Source organism: Lutra lutra, chromosome 17 (assembly GCF_902655055.1).
Source record: "Lutra lutra chromosome 17, mLutLut1.2, whole genome shotgun sequence".
In the NCBI taxonomy this organism is placed as follows: Eukaryota; Metazoa; Chordata; class Mammalia; order Carnivora; family Mustelidae; genus Lutra; species Lutra lutra.
The window spans coordinates 42828634-42846106 of record NC_062294.1 but is presented as its reverse complement, the minus strand read 5'-3'; the positions used below and the strand labels follow the sequence as shown (position 1 = coordinate 42846106).

Sequence of the window (17473 nt, the reverse complement as noted above, 5' to 3'; positions counted from 1 at the left end):
TAAGTGTTGGACTCCAAGTTACTGAACCCAGTAGAACAAAGAAGGTCCTCCACATATTGAGTAGCACTGAATATTTTTTTTTAAAGATTTTATTTATTTATTTGACAGAGAGAGATCACAAGCAGGCAGAGAGGCAGTCAGAGAGAGAGGAGGAAGCAGGCTCCCTGCTGAGCAGAGAGCCCGATGTGGGGCTCGATCCAAGGTTCCTGAGATCATGACCTGAGCTGAAGGCAGCGGCTTAACCCACTGAGCCACCCAGGCTCCCCTGAGTAGCACTGAATTATAAGAGAAGCCCAGAGTCTTCAGATTTACACAGAATATTCAGGCAAAACAAGTGGGGACTTTGGGAAAACCCTGGAGCACGACAGTCCAGGTACACTGTTGATTTTCACATAAGAGGGCAAAAAGGGCTTGGGAGTTACATACAGGGGGTCTGCTGAAGAAAGCAGAGTGTAAATCAACCATGACGAAAGAAGTGGTGTCAGAGGGTATAAAAGCAACGATAGTGTTGGGGGTTGGGAAAAACAATACGCATTTTACAATTTTATTTATGGCTCATAGTTCTTGTACAAAATGGCAACCCTTCCCATGAGACAGGTAGGGAGGGTCAGAATTGATGAACTGAGACATCCTAGTGCCCCTGGGAGGGTCAGAATTGATCCAGAATTGTAGGACACAGAGTCAGTGTCTGTTGAGAACTGGAGAACTGCATGGTGGTCTTGCAGAGCTCAGAAATGGACCCATACAAATGGAGTCAACTTATCTTTGACAAATGAGCAAAAACAGTTTGATGGAGAGAGGGTAATCTTTACAACAAATGGTTCTGAAACAACTGGACATCCCCATACCAAAATAAATAAATAAATAAATAATGAATCTAGAAACTAGACACAGACCTTTCATCTCCTCAAAAATTAACTCGAAATTGTTCACAGTCCTAAATTTAAAGCACAAAACTGCAAAAAAAAAAAAAATCTGAATGACCTTGTGTTGGGCTGTGACTTTTTATATACAGTACCAAAGGAGCCATAAAAGAAAGAAATTGATGAATTGGGCTTCCTTCAAATTAAAAACTTCTGCTCTGTGAAAGGGACTGTCAGTAGAATAAGAAGACAACCTTCAAATGGGGAGGGCATTTTTTACAAAATGTGTATCTGATAAAGGACAGTGACTAAAATGAAGGAATTTTAACTCAACAGAGAAAGTAAACCACCCAATAAAAACTGGGCAAAAGGAACAGACACCTCCCCAAAGAGACACAGAGGGCAAGTAAGCATATGAAAAGATGCTCACCACCACATATCATTAGGGAAATGCAAATTAACACCACAGTGTCATACCACTACACACCTCTCAGAATGCCACAGTCCAAAAGACCGACAACACCAAATGCTGATGAGGATGTGGAGCAACAGGAACTCTCATTCATCGCTGGTGGGAAAGCAAAATGGTACATTGGCTTTGGAGAAAATTTGGCAATCTCTTGCAAAACTCAACAGACTCTTAACACAATTCAGCAGTTGCACTCCATGGTATTTCCTCGAAAGAAGTGAAAACTTCTGTCCACACACACAAACTTGCATATGGATGTTTATAGCAGTTTTATTCATAATCGCCAGAAACTGGAAGTAACCAAGATGTCCTTCAGTAGGTGAATGGAAATGTAAGCCATGGTCCATTCAGACAATGGAATATTATGCAGTGCTAAAAAGAAATGAGCTACCAAGCTATGAAAGACTTAGAGGAAACTTAAGTGTATACCACGAAGTGAAAGAAGCCAATATGAAGAGGCTAAATAGTGTATCATTCCAACGAGATGCCATTCTGGAAAAGGAAAAATCATGGAGGCAGTAAAAAAGGCCAGTAGTGTTGAGGAGTTCCTGGGGGAAGAAGGGGTGGACGGATGAGTAGATGGAACACAGGGGATTTGTTTACGGCAATGAAAGTACTTTGTATGCAAGTATAATGGTGACTACAAGATGTAGAGGTCACTTTTAGGCAAAGAGGCTTGAGCAATGGGATGTACAGAGGGCCCACAGGGACCCCCCAGCTGAATCCAGACAGGCCCATCCTCAAAATCTCCACAGGCTCTAAATGACCACTGGGCTACTTACAACCAGGCACAGTTGCCAAAAATGGAGAATTCCATCCATCCATACCTCTTCATCTCCCTCCTTTAAAAACAGTCCCCACCCACTGCCACCTTGCACACGGCCTCTCCTCTGCTGTCCTTCCCCTTCTCCACTGCGGTGTATTCAATACATGGCAATCTCCTTTGTTCTGCTTCAGATGAACTCTTTCAGGCCCACGCCACCGGCTTCCATCCAATTGTCGCTCCACATCTGGGGGCCTCATCTGATCTGGAGAGACACCCCATTTAGACACCACATGTGATAAATATTTGTCAAAACCCATAGAAAGTGAGGCACGTAGGCGAGGTCTGAGGACCCAGAGGGGGTCCTATAGGACCAGCCAAGAGCATCCTTGGCTTTGTGCAGGAAGGAGATCAAACACGAGCCCTCAGGAAGTAAGAGCAGGGTTTATTGAAGGTGTAGAGAGAGTAGATGCGGAGAGAACATCTGGTAGGCTTGAAAGGAAAGGAGAAAGAGTCATCTTTGTTTGGGGTCTGGACTTTCTATTGGCGATGGTGATCTGGTACACATGTCCTCTTAGGCATCCAGGACCTGGTCTAACAAGGGTGAGAGCTCAGGTGTCCTCTCTAAGTCACTTATACCTTGGAGCCAGGAGTCTCTCGGCCTCAAGGCGTCTGGAGTCAGTGGCTTGGAAAACGTACATGACAACCTCACTTGATCAATCCTTTAGGTGTTAGCTATTCTGCTAGAAGACTCCAGAGAAATCATGAACTCCTTGACCTTCACAAGGACGACATACAGCAAGGCCTGTGTAAGGTGGGGATGCAGGTCCTAGGAGTAACAGAGACAGGAAAAGGACAAAAAAAAAGTTTTGTTTCGTTTGTTTTTTAAGTAGGATTCCTTCAGTTTCCCTTTCTCAAAAGTACAATCAGGGAACTCTAATGTAAACTATGGATTCATTTTGTTTAATACTGATGTGTCAGTGTTAGTTCATGGATTATAACAAATGCGCAACCCTTCCCAGATGCCGAAGGAGGGAGGACCTGCGTGCATTGCAGTGGGGGGAGAGGTATATGGGGACACCGTGTGTTTTGCTCAATTTTGCTGTGCATAAACTGCTCTGAATATAATACCTGTTATTTAAAAAATGTAATCCTTTACCTTACACCTCCCAGATTGGCTGAAATGAAAGAAACACGAAATAACAAATGTTGGCAAGGATGTGGAGAAAAAGGAACCCTTGGACACTGCTGGTGGGAATTTAAATTGGTGCAGCGACTGTGGAAAATAGTATGGAGTTTTCTCAAAAATTAGAAGTAGAAATACCGTATGATGCAATAATTCCACTACTGGGCATTTATTTACCCAAAGAAAGCCAAAACACGAATTCAAAAAGATACATGCACTCCTATGTTTCCTGCAGCATTATTTACAATAGCCAACATAGGGGAGCAACCTAGGACTTCACCAATAGATGAATGGATAAGGAAGATATGGGTGGAATATGATACAGCCATTAAAAAGGATGAGCTCGTGAGATCTGTGACAAAATGGATGGACCTAGAGGGTAGTATGTCAAGTGAAATAATTTAGATTGAGAAAGACAAAACCATTTCATTTCACTCATATGTAGAATGTAAAAAAAAAAATTCCAAATGAATAAACAAATAAAAAGCAGAATCAGACTTATAAACATAAAAATGAATTATAATTAATCCTTTAGGGCATTTGGGACATTAAAAATCTCTGACTGCTAATCTGAATGTTTTTTTCACATTAATTGAATTTAATAGTTGATATGTTTGGGTTTTGTGCTTTTCTTTACCTCACTTGGTCTTTACCTAGTCCTTTAAAAATTCTTTCTACTCATTTATAGTCCATAATTTTTTTCTAGTTTGGGAAAGCATATTCTTTGATTTTACTTCTTCTTTTAAGCTAAAAATTATAAATCTTATCTTAACATACTGGTGCACAGAGTTATAAATACATTTACCTTCCTCCTGGGCAATATAGGGAACTTGGAATATTCATCCCTTTGTCCCATTTTGAGTACTATGATTTATTTTTAAAGATTTTATTTACCCATTTGAGACAGAGAGAGAGAGAACACAAGTGGTGGGGGATGGGTCTGAGTTAGAGGGAGAAGCAGGCTCTCTGCCAAGCAGGAAACCTGATATGGGGCTCAATCCCAGGACCCTAAAATCATGACCTGAGCTGAAGGCAGATGCTTAACTGACTGAGCCACCCAGGCGCCCCAAGTCCTATGATTTTTAGGGTATGCATGGTAATGCCTTTGTTCTAACTCCACAGGAGAGAATATTCACATTTGATACAGAGAATGCACTATTAGAGGAAGCCACAGACACATGCCTTTCTCAGAACCTCACCACATGTCCCTGAATCACAGGTTATACTGGGAGTGAGAGGTGACAAGTAACCTATTTTGTTATAGTCTCCTGGGATTAGGTTAGGTTATGAGCATGAGTACTAAGACTGAGATTGAGGCAGTGACTGGATAGGGTTTTGGGGCTGTTACATAAAATAGAGGCAATGAGTGTTGAATGCACAAGAGGAATAAAAAATGCGTCTTTGGTTACCAAATTGATGAATTGTATTGAAACTCGTGATACGCTCATCCATCTCTCTTTTTAAAAAGGATTTATTTATTCATTTGAAAGAGAGAGAGAGAGAAAGAGTGAGAGTCAGGGGAGGGCCAGAGGGAAAGGTAGAATCTCCAGCAGACTCCCGGCTAAGCGCAAGCCTGACACAGGGCTCGACCTCACAGCCCCTGAGACTATGACCCAAGCCGAAATCAAGAGCGAGATGCTTAACTGACTGAGCCACCCGGGTGCCCTCAGCAATCTCTTTTCCTCCTTCTGTAAACCCTGCTTCCCTTCTCTTTAATTTGGACCATGTAAATGAGTTTGGGGGCAATGAAAAATGGATAGAAGGGACTGTGAAATTATGTCCTCATTATGTCTTCATGTCGTGCCTCATTCTGGTACGGCCTCCTTGGACCTTGCTTTCCAGTTCTCCAGGAATCAGTGGGCTGGTGGGCTGCATGTTCGGGTGGTGGACTGATGGAGCCTTGATGAGGACAAGGCCAGGTAACCTCCAGCTGATGGACCTCAAAGGGGATGTCTCATGATCAGATATGTGAACCTGGATTTGGCTGTTCTGAAGGCCACAGGATAGTCAGGAGAGGGGCAAGTGTTGGTTCCTGTGACAAAGATATTCTCCTTGACCAACTTCTACTTAGGCTCTTCTGAATTCTCTTCTCAACGAAGCCCTGACATTCAGACTTCCATGTTCCTGTCTGCGTTGTAGCAAGAATCCTTAAGTCAGTTTGACCAGAACGACCCTCCGTATCTGATCACTGGTGATATTTGATCGGGTCCCTCATTCCCCAACACCCCCTACCTGACAGGTGATGATTCCAGTGGGCTTTCAGCAAGAATCCTGTTAGGTTTAGTCAGAACCTCTCTTACCTCTCATGTCTTCTCTTAGTAATTTCCCATCCGCAAACCCCCACCTGTTCCTTGGGTATAAATTCCCACTTTTCTTTGTTCTACATGGATCTCAATCCCCCTCTCTCACTATAAGCTCCTATGGCATGGTCCCTATACCTAGCACAATAGGGCCTGAGAATTGAGTCTGCCTTATCATTCCTCAGCAAGTGTCTTGAATAATTTTTTCTTCAATGCCTAAGAATTAGACATGAGTGATGACATGACACCCTGTGTAATGAACTTGACACCGTGTCATTTCCATGATGTCCACTCAAGCCTGAGGTGCTAACATCAAACCCTGATGTTCTCCAATGTTGAATCATGTGGCCCGTAAGAAGCCGTCCCTTATACAATAGGCCTACCTCTTGTTTATGAAACTCTCCTGCATGATGTATTTTTTTCTGATGTATTTTAAATAAAATAGCCAAATGGTAAAAAGGGTGCTTTCATGTAAACATTATCACCATCACCCATGCTGTTTTTTGCTGAATTAGGGAGTCATTATTTTGACAAATATCCCAGTTATCCTGTAGAGAGCTGTCTCTGATTTGCCCTCTAACTGTGGGACTTGGGATGACAATGTTGTTGCTGCTGCTGATGGCTCTTACCTACGTAGCAGTAAACACGTGTGGGCCCTGTTACGTACCAAGAGGCAGACACAAAAACACACGCACGCGCCAGCACGAGACTGGGCCCCACCTGCAGAACTTCCGAGTCCCTAGGTTTGCATTGTAGCCCAAGACCTTGCATTTTTAACAAATGGTGCTTCTGCTGGTTTGAGGAGCACTGAATTAGAGCTACGTTCACTATGAGTAAACAGACCCTGCAGATCAGGTGTTGATTTTTCATTAGTCAGTGTGAACCTGGGTCCTCCAGAAGGTCTGAAAGTGTAAGGGCCTACTTAGCCAGAGCGACTCCATGTCGGTGAAACAGCCATTTTGTTGTTTGTGCAGTGAAACTTAACACTGACCCTGTTCCCCCCGCCACCCTAGAGGAACTTACTTAGAATCAAGTCTGGGAAACCAGTAAAATATGGTCGACCAGTCCCTGATAACAGAGCCCAAACACAAGGTCGGGTCAGGTCAGGGGGAGATAACAGAGCCCAGAATACAAGGACGAGTCAGGCCAGGTGGAGACATCCAATCCGTAAAGCACACAGACTATCTCCCTAACCACCAAAGAATGTAAACCCCACCTTTTGGCGCCAAACTTGGGCGCCAATTCTGACCAGAGTGATAGGTTCGTTCAAACAGCTACTATAGGGTAAATTGTAATTCAATTGCCCACCTGCATGTGACCTAACATGACTGCAACTTTCCCTGTGTGTTACAATCTCATTGGCCAGGCTCAACCACATGGCCTTTGCTCTATAAAAGCTAGTCTGTGAGGCTGGGGGTGGTCGCACTCTCCCTAAGAGATTCCCGGCTGGAAGCTTTTATCTTCAGTGCTGGCGCCAAATAAAGCTTTGCTTGACCTTCGCTTTGTATCAGTCTGGCTGATACAAAGAGTTATAAATACCTTTACCTTCCTCTTGGGCAATACAGGGAACTTGGAATAGTCATCACTTTGTCCCATTTTGAGTACAAAATTTTGATCACGGACCATTTTGATCACCATTCCGGAACCCATCAAAAGGTGGAGCACTCACTACACCCACACACAAATTGGTGTCCCGTCAGAGTCCCCTAAGGGCGACTGGGACTTGGCTCCAGACAGAGCAGTCTGGGGATGGCCAGTGTACAGGATAAAGCTGCGGGACCCCCCAACATCCGAGAACCAGCAGGAACCAGGGAGAAGCAGGAAAGCTGCGCACGCACCGCCCCGCCGCGGTGTCCTCTCCCACCTAACACCGCCCCCGCCCGGGCGCAGCTTCCCAAGCACCGCCCACTCCCACCGTCCCCAACACAGCCATCCACGCACTACCAGCGGGCTCCGCGCAGGCCGCACCGGCCGCTCAACGTCCCGCCCCGCCCCCCGCTCCCCTCCGGCACCACAACCCAGCCCCGCCCCCTCACACCGCCCTCCGAGCTCCGCGTTCCCGGGACCACCTCCTATCACCCCGCCGGCACCACCACCCAGCGCCACCGACCCAGCACCACTTCTCAGAACTGTATCCCCCCGACCACCATCCAGCACGGCCCTCTCGGACCGCGCTCCCAGGACAACTACTTAGCCCCGACGCCCCCACAGAACCGCTCACTCAGCACCTCCCCCACCACCGAACCACCACCCGGCATCGCCCTCCCAGCACCCCTCCCAGTACCGCCCCCAGCCCCCCACTCAGCTCCGCTCCCCAGTACCCCAACCTTGCACCGCCCACCAGCGCGGCCGTGGGCGGGACGGGAAACGCCGTCCGAGGAGACTGAACCTGGAGTCGCCTGGCGCCGGGCCAATGACAGGCCAGGAGCGCGGCGCCGCTTGGGGCCGGAAGTTCCTGCGTTCCAGGTCAGCCAGTCCCCGCCCGGGCCGGGGGTCGCGCACCCGCGTCACCCGGCCTTTCCGGAGCTAGGGGGCCGAGACCGGGGGGCTGGGCCCCTGCTCCGCCCGGCACCCCAGAGACGCGGCCAGGTCAGCCCGCGCCTCGTGTCGCACGCCGGCATCAGCCGGGAGCCCCAGGCCCGCCGTGCCCCGGGTCAGGCGAAGCTGACCGGTCTCCGCCGACTCCGCTGCGAGCCCGGGCACGGATGGCGGCATTGGGCGCTGACCCGTCTCCAGCGGCTCCGCTGCGAGCCGGGGCAGCGATGGTGGTGGCGGCGGCGCTCAGGGCCCCGGCACAGGTGAGTGCACAGGTAGCCGCCGCGACCCCCACGCCCTTGTGCCTGGCGCCCGGACCGCGGAGGTGGCCTTGTCTGTCTCTATCCTCTCCCATTTCTCCTCGGCTTTTGAGTCTGGGGGCGCTGGAGGGGAGCTACGCCCAGCCTGGGGTGCTGGATCCAGGCCGGAGGTGGTACCAGCAGAGCGCTTCGCATTTCCGAAATCTAGTGGCAGGAGGCGAGGAGAGGTTTCCTAGACACAGGCATCGGCGTGCGCAAAAGCTTGGCGGTGAGATTGAGCTGAGTGTTTGGAGAGCAGGTGGGAGACGGTGAGGCCCGGAATGGCGGGCTGAAGAGCTGTCCTGAGGGTGTTGGGAGCCATAGACGGTTTCGAGTAGAAGAGGGAGGTGATCTGACTTGGGTCTTGACGGGCTCCCTGTGGACGCAGAGTGGAAACCGGACTTGGGGATAGGGTGGAGACAGGGAGGGCAAGGAGCGCGTTATCGGAGTAGCTCAGTTGAGTAGTGCAGGTGGCTGGAGGCAGAAGTGATTGATTGGATTCTGGATCCCTCTTTTAAGTCAGGCCGACCAGATTTTCCGATGTGGAAAGTGAAAAAGAGAAGGGATGGTTTTTGGCTGCAGCAGCTGGAAGGATGGATGCGCCATCAACTGAGATGGGGAAGTTGGTTCTAGAAGGAATTTTCAATATAAGAACAGAAGTGAGGTTTTGGCCCTGCTGAGCTCTGATGTCCCAGAGACCCCAGAATGGAGCCGAGTGGGCAGCTAGACACCGGATCTGGTGTGTGAGGGTGGTATAGTTCCAGGTCAGGAGAGGCCTAGTACACAAAGGGACAAAGGCCAGACCATATATAAAAATAGAATTCTTACCCACAACCTGCAGGGACCTGCCCAGGAAACCAACCTCTTTATCTACAACAAACAACCCAGGACTCTAGCCCGCTTAAATTAGACTCGCAGGAAGCAAGATTGCTATCTCTAGTGACAATCCAGAAACGGTACCTTCTGTAACAACCCGCCCCACACGACCGGGGTGGGATTAGTAACTGCCAGCTTCTCTAATTTTTGTTCCTACTTCCAGTCTGGGACCAAGGAGAGAAAACCAAACACGCACGCCTAACCAGTCACATAGGATGCCCCGCATCTAGTTAGATTGCTTACAGCCTCTCCTGGCCAGCAGGCCCCCAGTCAGGGCACATCTGAAGCCTTCCCTTTCCCGCTAAAGCTTTCCCACTCCTCTGCCTGCCTTTGAGTCTGCCAAAACGTGAGCGACAGGGACTCTCTCCCTTCCTGTCGCAAGCTCAGTATCAATAGCCTTTGCTCTTCTTACTTGGTTAGTCTTTCCACAGTTAAAATAACTAAAATGTGGTATCTGGTGCATGGACAAGAGTGCGGTTGTGTGTCCAGTTCAAGAGGGTGAATCTTCAGGGCGCCTGGGTGGCTCAGTGGGTTAAAGCCTCTGCCTTTGGCTCAGGTCATGATCCCAGGGTCCTGGGATCGAGCCCCGCATGGGGCTCTCTGCTCAGCAGGGAGCCTGCTTCCTCCTCTCTCTCTCTCTGCCTCCCTCTCTGCCTACTTGTAATCTCTGTCTGTCAAATAAATAAATAAAATCTTTAAAAAAGAAAAAAAAAGAGGGTGAACCTTCAGGTCATGGTGGCAGTGGTGTTAGAGGGAAAGAGGAAGGCGGGGCCTCTGATCTGAGAACGGGGTCTCTTGCTGGGACACCGTGGTTGGCTTGTTGGGTGTCATGGAGAAAGACATGGAGGAGTAGTTGTCCGGGTGTGGGGGGCGGGCAAGGGGGTCTGGCAGGTGGTGTAGATATGGGAGGGGTGGGTAGGCTCAGTTGTAATGAAGGTAGTATTACAGCGAGCCCTGGGCTGGTGCTGGTTCACCGCTCTACATTCTCAGCAGGCCCTGTGGTACCCCTTGATAGGGCCTGGGGGTTTTCATTTGGGCTGGGAAATTAACTCAGTGGCAAATGGGGTCAGCAGGGAGTGGGTGACCCTGAGGGTGGGGATCGGAGAACCCATGTGCAGCATAGAAGAGGAAGAGGCCCAAGGGTATCTGGTGTCTGTGTGGCTCTGCGAGACTCAGGCTGAAGCTAGGAAAATGCTGGGCAGGGAGCCCTTCAAATCATGGGCGGGAGTTGCTGTTGGCAGTGGGAGCCATCCAAGGGTCTGGATGGGATCATGGTTGTGTTTGCTAAGAACGTTCTGGTTGTCGTGTGCAGAGTGATGACATGTGAGGGTCTGTAGCAATGCTGTGATGTGGGCAGGGATGGGGAGAAGGTACAGTGACAATGGGGATGCAATGGTGAGGTCCGGAGTCTGAGGAAGGTGCAGTCCAAGAGTGATACGCATATAAGGATTGAGTGTGAGCTGTTGGCCCCAGGGCCTTGGTACTGGCCATTAAGGGAGAAGATTGAGTCCATGTTTGTATATGGGAAGGATAATGTTGGTGACATGGGAGGGGCCCACAGAGGAGGGCGTTGGGCCCTGGTGTCTCTCTGCCCCGCTGCCCGCTGATGCCGTGGACTGACACAGAGGTCAGGTGAGGCATAGAAAAGAGCAAACACCAGTGGACCCAGGGCCTGAGATCTCCTCTGAGTTGGGAAGCTGGGGAGGAAGGGGAACAGGGGACAGATGGGAGTGCCTGAGGAGAGAAGCTGATCCTGGAATGAACTGTCCCCATTATGGCAGGGCTGTGTGACCTTTGAGGACGTGACCATTGACTTCTCCCAGGAGGAGTGGGGGCTCCTTGATGAGGCTCAGAGGCTTCTGTACTGCGATGTGATGCTGGAGAACTTTGCCCTCATAGCCTCGCTGGGTAAGGACTTCACCCCCACTGGGTGTCCTGAGCTCGTTTCCGCCTGTCCCCTTTTCTTTCACTTGGCCAGCCCTACTGGCACCGCTTCCTTCCCCACTCTCCCAGGATATGCGCTGCAGGTTCCAGGCCCAGGCCCAGCGCAGTGTCCCAGCCCCTCCCGGAGCAGCACCAGTACCTGCTGCCGCAAAGCATTGTGGGGAGGGGCCGTGAATGAGGAGTCCTGCGGGTGGCCCAGCGGATCCCGGCTGCTCGGCCACTCCCTGCCTGGGTGATCGCGTCCTCTAGCTAACGTTTCCTGGGGCCTGACCGCCACAACCCTGATGCGGTTCCCGCTTGCCGTGACCACTGGGATGTTCCTGCCGTACCTCTCTTGTGTGTTCCTGTTGTACTCTTTCACTTTCTTTCCTGTGGTCTGTCATCAGGTGGGTCACCTGGCCAGCTGCTGTCCACTTACCAACCCTGTCTTTCCTCAGGTCTGACGTCTTTCAGGTCTCACATAGTTGCCCAGCTGCAGATGGGGGCAGAGCCGTGGGTGCCTGACAGGGTGGACATGACGTCAGCCATGGCAAGAGGGGCATACAGTGGACTTGTCTCCGGTGAGTGGGTTTGGGGGGCAGGTGATGTCACTGCTGTCTTCAGATCCCACCTACAGTGTTTCCTCAGGCTCATCATTGTTTTGGTGCCGAAGCCATTGTCCACATCTCTCTTCTACCTTTCCTTTCCTGCTCTTGACACATGGCCCACTTGTTTCTGCTCTGACTTGCGTCCCCTGGCTCACTCTTTACACAGCTCCCTCTGAGACTGTCTCCAGCGTGGACCTACACTCATTATGTCATGATAGGTGCGTATTCCCTTTCGTAGTTCGTAAACATGAGCTGCTCAGTTGCAGTCAGACTTCCCTGGGCTGGGGCACACCGTTCTGCCTGGGGCTCGTGTGTTAGCAGCGGCCAAGGCCCTGCCAGAAAGCCTTTAGAGAGGAGTGAGTTGGAGACCCCGCCTTCTGGCCCAAGATTGAGCCCCATCCTTGTGTCCTTAGGCCTGGCAAGGCCTCCCCTGGTTTGTGACCCGGCCAGGCTCGGTACTGCGGCAGACCATTCCTTACCCCGATGTCAGGCTCATCCTCCTGCCATCAGTCCCAAGGACTCATGCCAGGGTCAGGCATGATTTGTCATGGGCTGCTTCCTTCCCTCAGGGATCCTGGGAACTTCACCAGCATTTCTCTGCTTTCAGGTTTTGGCTGTGGAGCGGAGGGTGAGTGTAGTGTGTCTGCAGAAGGAGTGTCACAGGACAGGAAGCTCAAAGTGGCTCTGTGTAACCAGAAGGACGACTCCCATGACACATGTGGCCTGCACTTGAAAGATGTTTTGCACCTGACCGAACACCAGGCAACACATCCCAGGCAGAAACCAGATGCGTGTGAGGCATCTGGGAAAGGGTCAGAGTCCAGTGCAAACCTTCAGCAGCAGCAGAACATAGACAAGCCTGTCAGAAGGGATGAGGATAGGGCCTCCCTTGTGAAGAGCTGCAGAGATGACACATCAAAGGAGCCTCTCACAGTCAGGGAGAATGGGAAGGACTTCGGCGGCGGTATGGCCGCATCCGGCTTTCTCCAGCGCCAGGTCATTCACAGAGTGGAGGAGCCTCCCCAGAGCACTGGTGCACAAAATCATAACAAGTGTGGTGAATTTGGGAACGCTTTCCCTGACAAACCCGCACCTGTTCGGCACCAGAGAACCCACACGGGGGAAAGGCCTTTTGAGTGCAACAAATGTGGGATATTCTTTAGCCACGTGTCCGGTCTCTCTCAGCACCAGAGAGATCACAACAGAGGAAAGCCTTATGAGTGCTGCGAATGTGGGAAGTTCTTCAGCCGACACTGTAGTCTCGTGAGACATCAGAGAGTTCACACTGGGGAAAGCCCTTATGTGTGCAGCGAATGTGGGAAATTCTTTAGCCGAAGCTCCAACCTCATTCAGCATAAGAGGGTGCACACTGGAGAGAAGCCTTATGAGTGCAGTGAGTGTGGCAAGTTCTTCAGCCAGCGCTCCAACCTCATTCATCATAAGCGGGTCCATACGGGCAAAAGCGCTCATAAGTGCAGAGAGTGTGGGAAGTCTTTCAACTGCAACTCCAGCCTCATTAAGCACTGGAGGGTTCACACTGGAGAAAGACCTTATAAGTGCAATGAATGTGGGAAATTCTTCAGCCACATCGCCAGTCTCATCCAACATCAGATCGTCCACACTGGTGAACGGCCTTACAGGTGCAGAGAATGTGGGAAAGCCTTCAGCCGGAGCTCTGACCTCATGAAGCATCAGAGAGTCCACACTGGGGAGCGGCCTTATGAGTGCAGCGAATGTGGGAAATTGTTTAGCCAGAGCTCCAGCCTCCATAGCCATCGGAGACTTCACACAGGGGAACGGCCTTATCAGTGCCCCGAATGTGGGAAATTCTTTAACCAAAGCTCCAGCCTCAGTAACCATCGGAGGCTTCACACCAGTGAGCGGCCTTATGAATGCCTTGAATGTGGGAAAACCTTCAGGCAGAGGTCTAATCTGAGGCAACACCAGAAGGTTCACAAACCAGACAGGTCATATAAGTGCGGTGAATGTGGAAAAGCCTTCAGCCAGAGGCCTACCCTCGTCCGGCACCAGAAAATTCACATGAGAGAAAGGAGTGCAGTGAGTGTGCACCCTCTTCCAGCACAACGATGTGCACAGGTGATAAGCTCTGAGAACAGTCTTTAGGAGGGGGCCATCAACCAGAGGATGAACCTTGTTCATCCCAATGTCCACAATGGGCAGAGTCCCTATGAATGCTAGTTCTGCTGGAAGCTTTCTGGAACAAAGCAGCATTTTTCTCACCATGGATTCTACCAGAGCTTTGCCACTGCGAGTGTTTGAGGTAGAAGCCATAGAGCTCTGGCAGGTCTCCTAGAATATGTTTCAGCCAGTCCCTGTATTCGGACTTCTTCCTTTTCTTAGAGGGAATCCCGAGTAGCCTGAGGCCAAAGGAAGATGTCATTCCTTCCCTCTGTGACCAGCATAGCTATGGACATGACCCCCATATCTTTGACTGTGAAGACCTGAGCTGGGTTCTGCAGGCGGCTTGCAGAGAAGGTTTCCCTTCTTTCAAAGACATGGCTGATCTCATACGATGCTCATGATGGATTTATCCAGACTCCACATTATCCATCCCAACAATCACCTACTTTACATTGCCTTAATGATCAAGCCACCTTTAATCCAATGTGTTTTGATCACTGTGAAGTGGGTTGAGAACGCAGTTGAGGTCTACCAAACGAAAAGGGTTTCTAAGTGTATTGCCTCGGAGAAAGAGCAGGATGGTGGAGAATAGCTCTCGGTCCAGATTTGGCCTCCTTTGTGTTGCTACTCAAGGTCTCCTGGGAAAGATGGTAGGACTTTGTGGGCCTAATGTTGGGATCTGAGTGGCATGAATTTTTGTGAGCCAGGGATGACCCTGAGGACGGGGCAGTTGTGACAACCTCCTCTGCATCTGGGAGCGGCATGAATAGGGCCCTGTGTTTCTATGGGATGCCTCATGTTCCCTAGCACTGTTAAGTAGACACTGTTTACCTGACACTTGCCAAGGAGCCATTTGTCTTGAAGTTTAGCCTCTGGTAGACAGGTGTCCTAATTGTCGGATTTACTGGCCCAGTTGAGACCATAATTTGTAGAAACACTGGGCGTGAGAGTAGAATAGGCGAGTCTGTAGCAAGCTAGAGGGAATGTGCCTGTTCTAAAAGTACATCCACGAATGTTCCTTTGAATATGACTGTGCAGGACTCAGGCTTTGCAGAAATTCTCAGGACCTCCAGACCTCTGTCCTATGACTTAGGTCACTGACAGAGCAAATATCTAAAGGTTTTGTGGGTACCAAGGCTCCCTGCACTTTTCGTGCCACAGCTGTTGCTGCTTTGGCGGGAGAATGGGGCTGAGAGAAGGCAGATCCTGTACTCCAGGGGTGTAGCATTTGTCACATATCCATTTTTGCTGCCAAGGCATGAAAGAGAGAGAGAGAGTCAATGTAGGATTGCCAAATCCTCTAATTTCTGACATGAACGGGAGATCAGATTTTTATGTGCAACAATTTCTTTAAATGCTTTGTTGAGATACATTTGTCATGCAACAGTCGTACGTATTTGATGTGCACTGTTTAAGAAGTTTTTCAGTATATATACACTCAGGGAACCAACACAGAACCATGACAATGGACCTATCTGTCACCCACAAAGCTACCTCATGCCCTTTACTATCCCTCCTTGCCTTCCTAGTAAACCATTGATTTCCTTTTCTTTCTTTCTTTTTTTTTAACTACAGATTTGCTTGCCTTTCTTAGAATTTTATACAACTGGAATCATAAAGTATTTATACCTTATTTTTGGTCTATTTTCTTTCACAATGTAATCATCTGAAGAATTATCCATGCTGTATGTATGAACAGGTCATTCTTTTTGCTGTTGCGTAGTGCTCTCAAATGAATCCATCACAATTTTTTATGCTTTATTTTTTTAATTAAAAAATCTCTGGCAAAATACACATAACATAAAATTTACCATCCAGACCATCTCTAAGTGCATAGTTCAGGAGTATTAAGTACATTCATTTTGTACAGCCATCACCACCATTCACATCCCGAGCTCTTTTCATCTTGCAAAACCAAAAGTCTGTAGCCATTAAATAATAACTTCAAAGTCTCTCCCCCCTGCCAAGCCCCTGGAAACTGCCCTTCTACTTTCTGTCTTTCTGAACTTGACTACTTCAGGTACCTCCTATGAGGAGAGTCATCTAGTATTTGTCTTTTTGTGGCTGGTTTATTTCACTTAGCGTAATGTCCTCAAGGTTCATCCCTGTTTTATGCCATGTGTCAGAATTTCCTTTCTTTTTAAGGCTGAATAATATGCCATTGTATTTCTGTGCCATATTTTGCTTAGTCACTCATCTGTCAATGGTTATTTGGTTTACTTCCACCTTTTAGCTGTTGTGAACCATACAGCTATGAACATGGGTGTACAAATATCTCTTTGAGACCTTGCTTTCTATTGTTGTTTTATTTTTTAAGATTGTATTTATTTGAGAGCAAGCAAACAGGAGAGAAAGAGGAGTAGGGTGAGGGGCAGTGGGAGAAGCCGACTCCCTGCTGAGCAGGGAGCCCAGTGTGGGTCTCTGTCCTGGTTTCCGGGATCATGACCTGAGCTGAAGGCAGACAGTTAACCAACTGAGCCACCCAGGCACCCCCTCGCTTTCTTTATAGATATATCTGGAAGTGGAATTTCTGGCTCATATGGTAATTATAATTTTAATTTTTTGAGGAACCTCCATACTGTTTCCCACAGTTGCTCTCTCATTTTATATTCCTACCAATGATTCTGATTTTTCCCCATCATCAGCAACGCTTGTTTTATCTTTAAAAAAATTGTTTTAAATGCTTGAGTAGTATCTGTCCTGATAGATATAGTTTCCTTCTGTCCTAGCTTATTGAGTGTTTTTATCATGAAAGGATGTTGGATTTTTCAAATGCTTTCTTTGCATTAGTTGATAGGGTCCTATGGTTTTTCCTTCCATTAATGTGTATTACACCGATTTTCATATGTTGAAACTTCCTTGCATTCCAAGAATAAATCCCACTTAAACATGGTATATAATCCTTTCAGTATGCTGCTAAATTCTGTTTACTAGTATTTTGTTTGCTAGTATTTTGTTAAAGATATTTGTACCAATATTCATAATTAATAAATTGGTCTGTACTTTCCTTGTGTATCATTTGCTGGCTTTGGTATCAGGGCAAATGAATTAGGAATTATTCTCTCCTCTTCCAAGATTTTGGAAAATCGTAACAAACAATCAGTGCTATTTCTTTAATGTGTATAATTCCCCAATAAAGTCACTGGGTCCCGCTTTGTTGTGGGGAGGTTTTTGGTTTTTATTCATTATACATTTTATTCATTATACATTATTCATTTTATTCATTATTACTAATTATAAGTTTATTCAGATATTCTCTTCATGGTTCAGTATTGATAGGATTTGTGTTTCTAAGGATTGTCTATTTCATCTAGGTTCCATTTTGTGTGTGTATGTGTGTATGATTGTTCGTAGTACTCTCATAATCCATTGTATTTCTGTAGAATTGGTAGTAATGTCTCCACTTATATTTCTGATTCTAGTAATTTGAGTCTTCTCTCTTCTTTTAGTCACTGTAGCTAAAGATTGGTCAATTCTGTTAATCTTGATGAAGAACCGTCTTTTGGATT

The 17473-nt window shown here is 48.2% G+C and overlaps 1 protein-coding gene and 1 long non-coding RNA gene across 3 annotated transcripts in view; one reads left to right on the top strand and one right to left on the bottom strand.

Moving 5' to 3' along the window:
• Window positions 1-17473, bottom strand: part of LOC125088473 (uncharacterized) — a 56170-nt gene that overhangs the window by 18718 nt on the left and 19979 nt on the right. The window lies entirely within an intron of this gene.
• On the top strand, window positions 7694-16342 carry LOC125088395 (zinc finger protein 792-like). Of its 2 annotated transcripts, XM_047709458.1 has the most exons (4): window positions 7694-8379; window positions 11073-11199; window positions 11673-11795; window positions 12430-16342. In XM_047709458.1, the coding sequence occupies exons 1-4, from the start codon at window positions 8287-8289 to the stop codon at window positions 13944-13946; spliced, it is 1860 nt and encodes a 619-aa protein (XP_047565414.1). In that variant the 5' UTR covers window positions 7694-8286; the 3' UTR covers window positions 13947-16342. The 2 variants fall into 2 exon arrangements, with proteins under 2 accessions (XP_047565414.1, XP_047565415.1); XM_047709459.1 differs by lacking the exons at window positions 7694-8379; window positions 11073-11199 and adding an exon at window positions 11989-12040 and having other exon boundaries at window positions 11716-11795.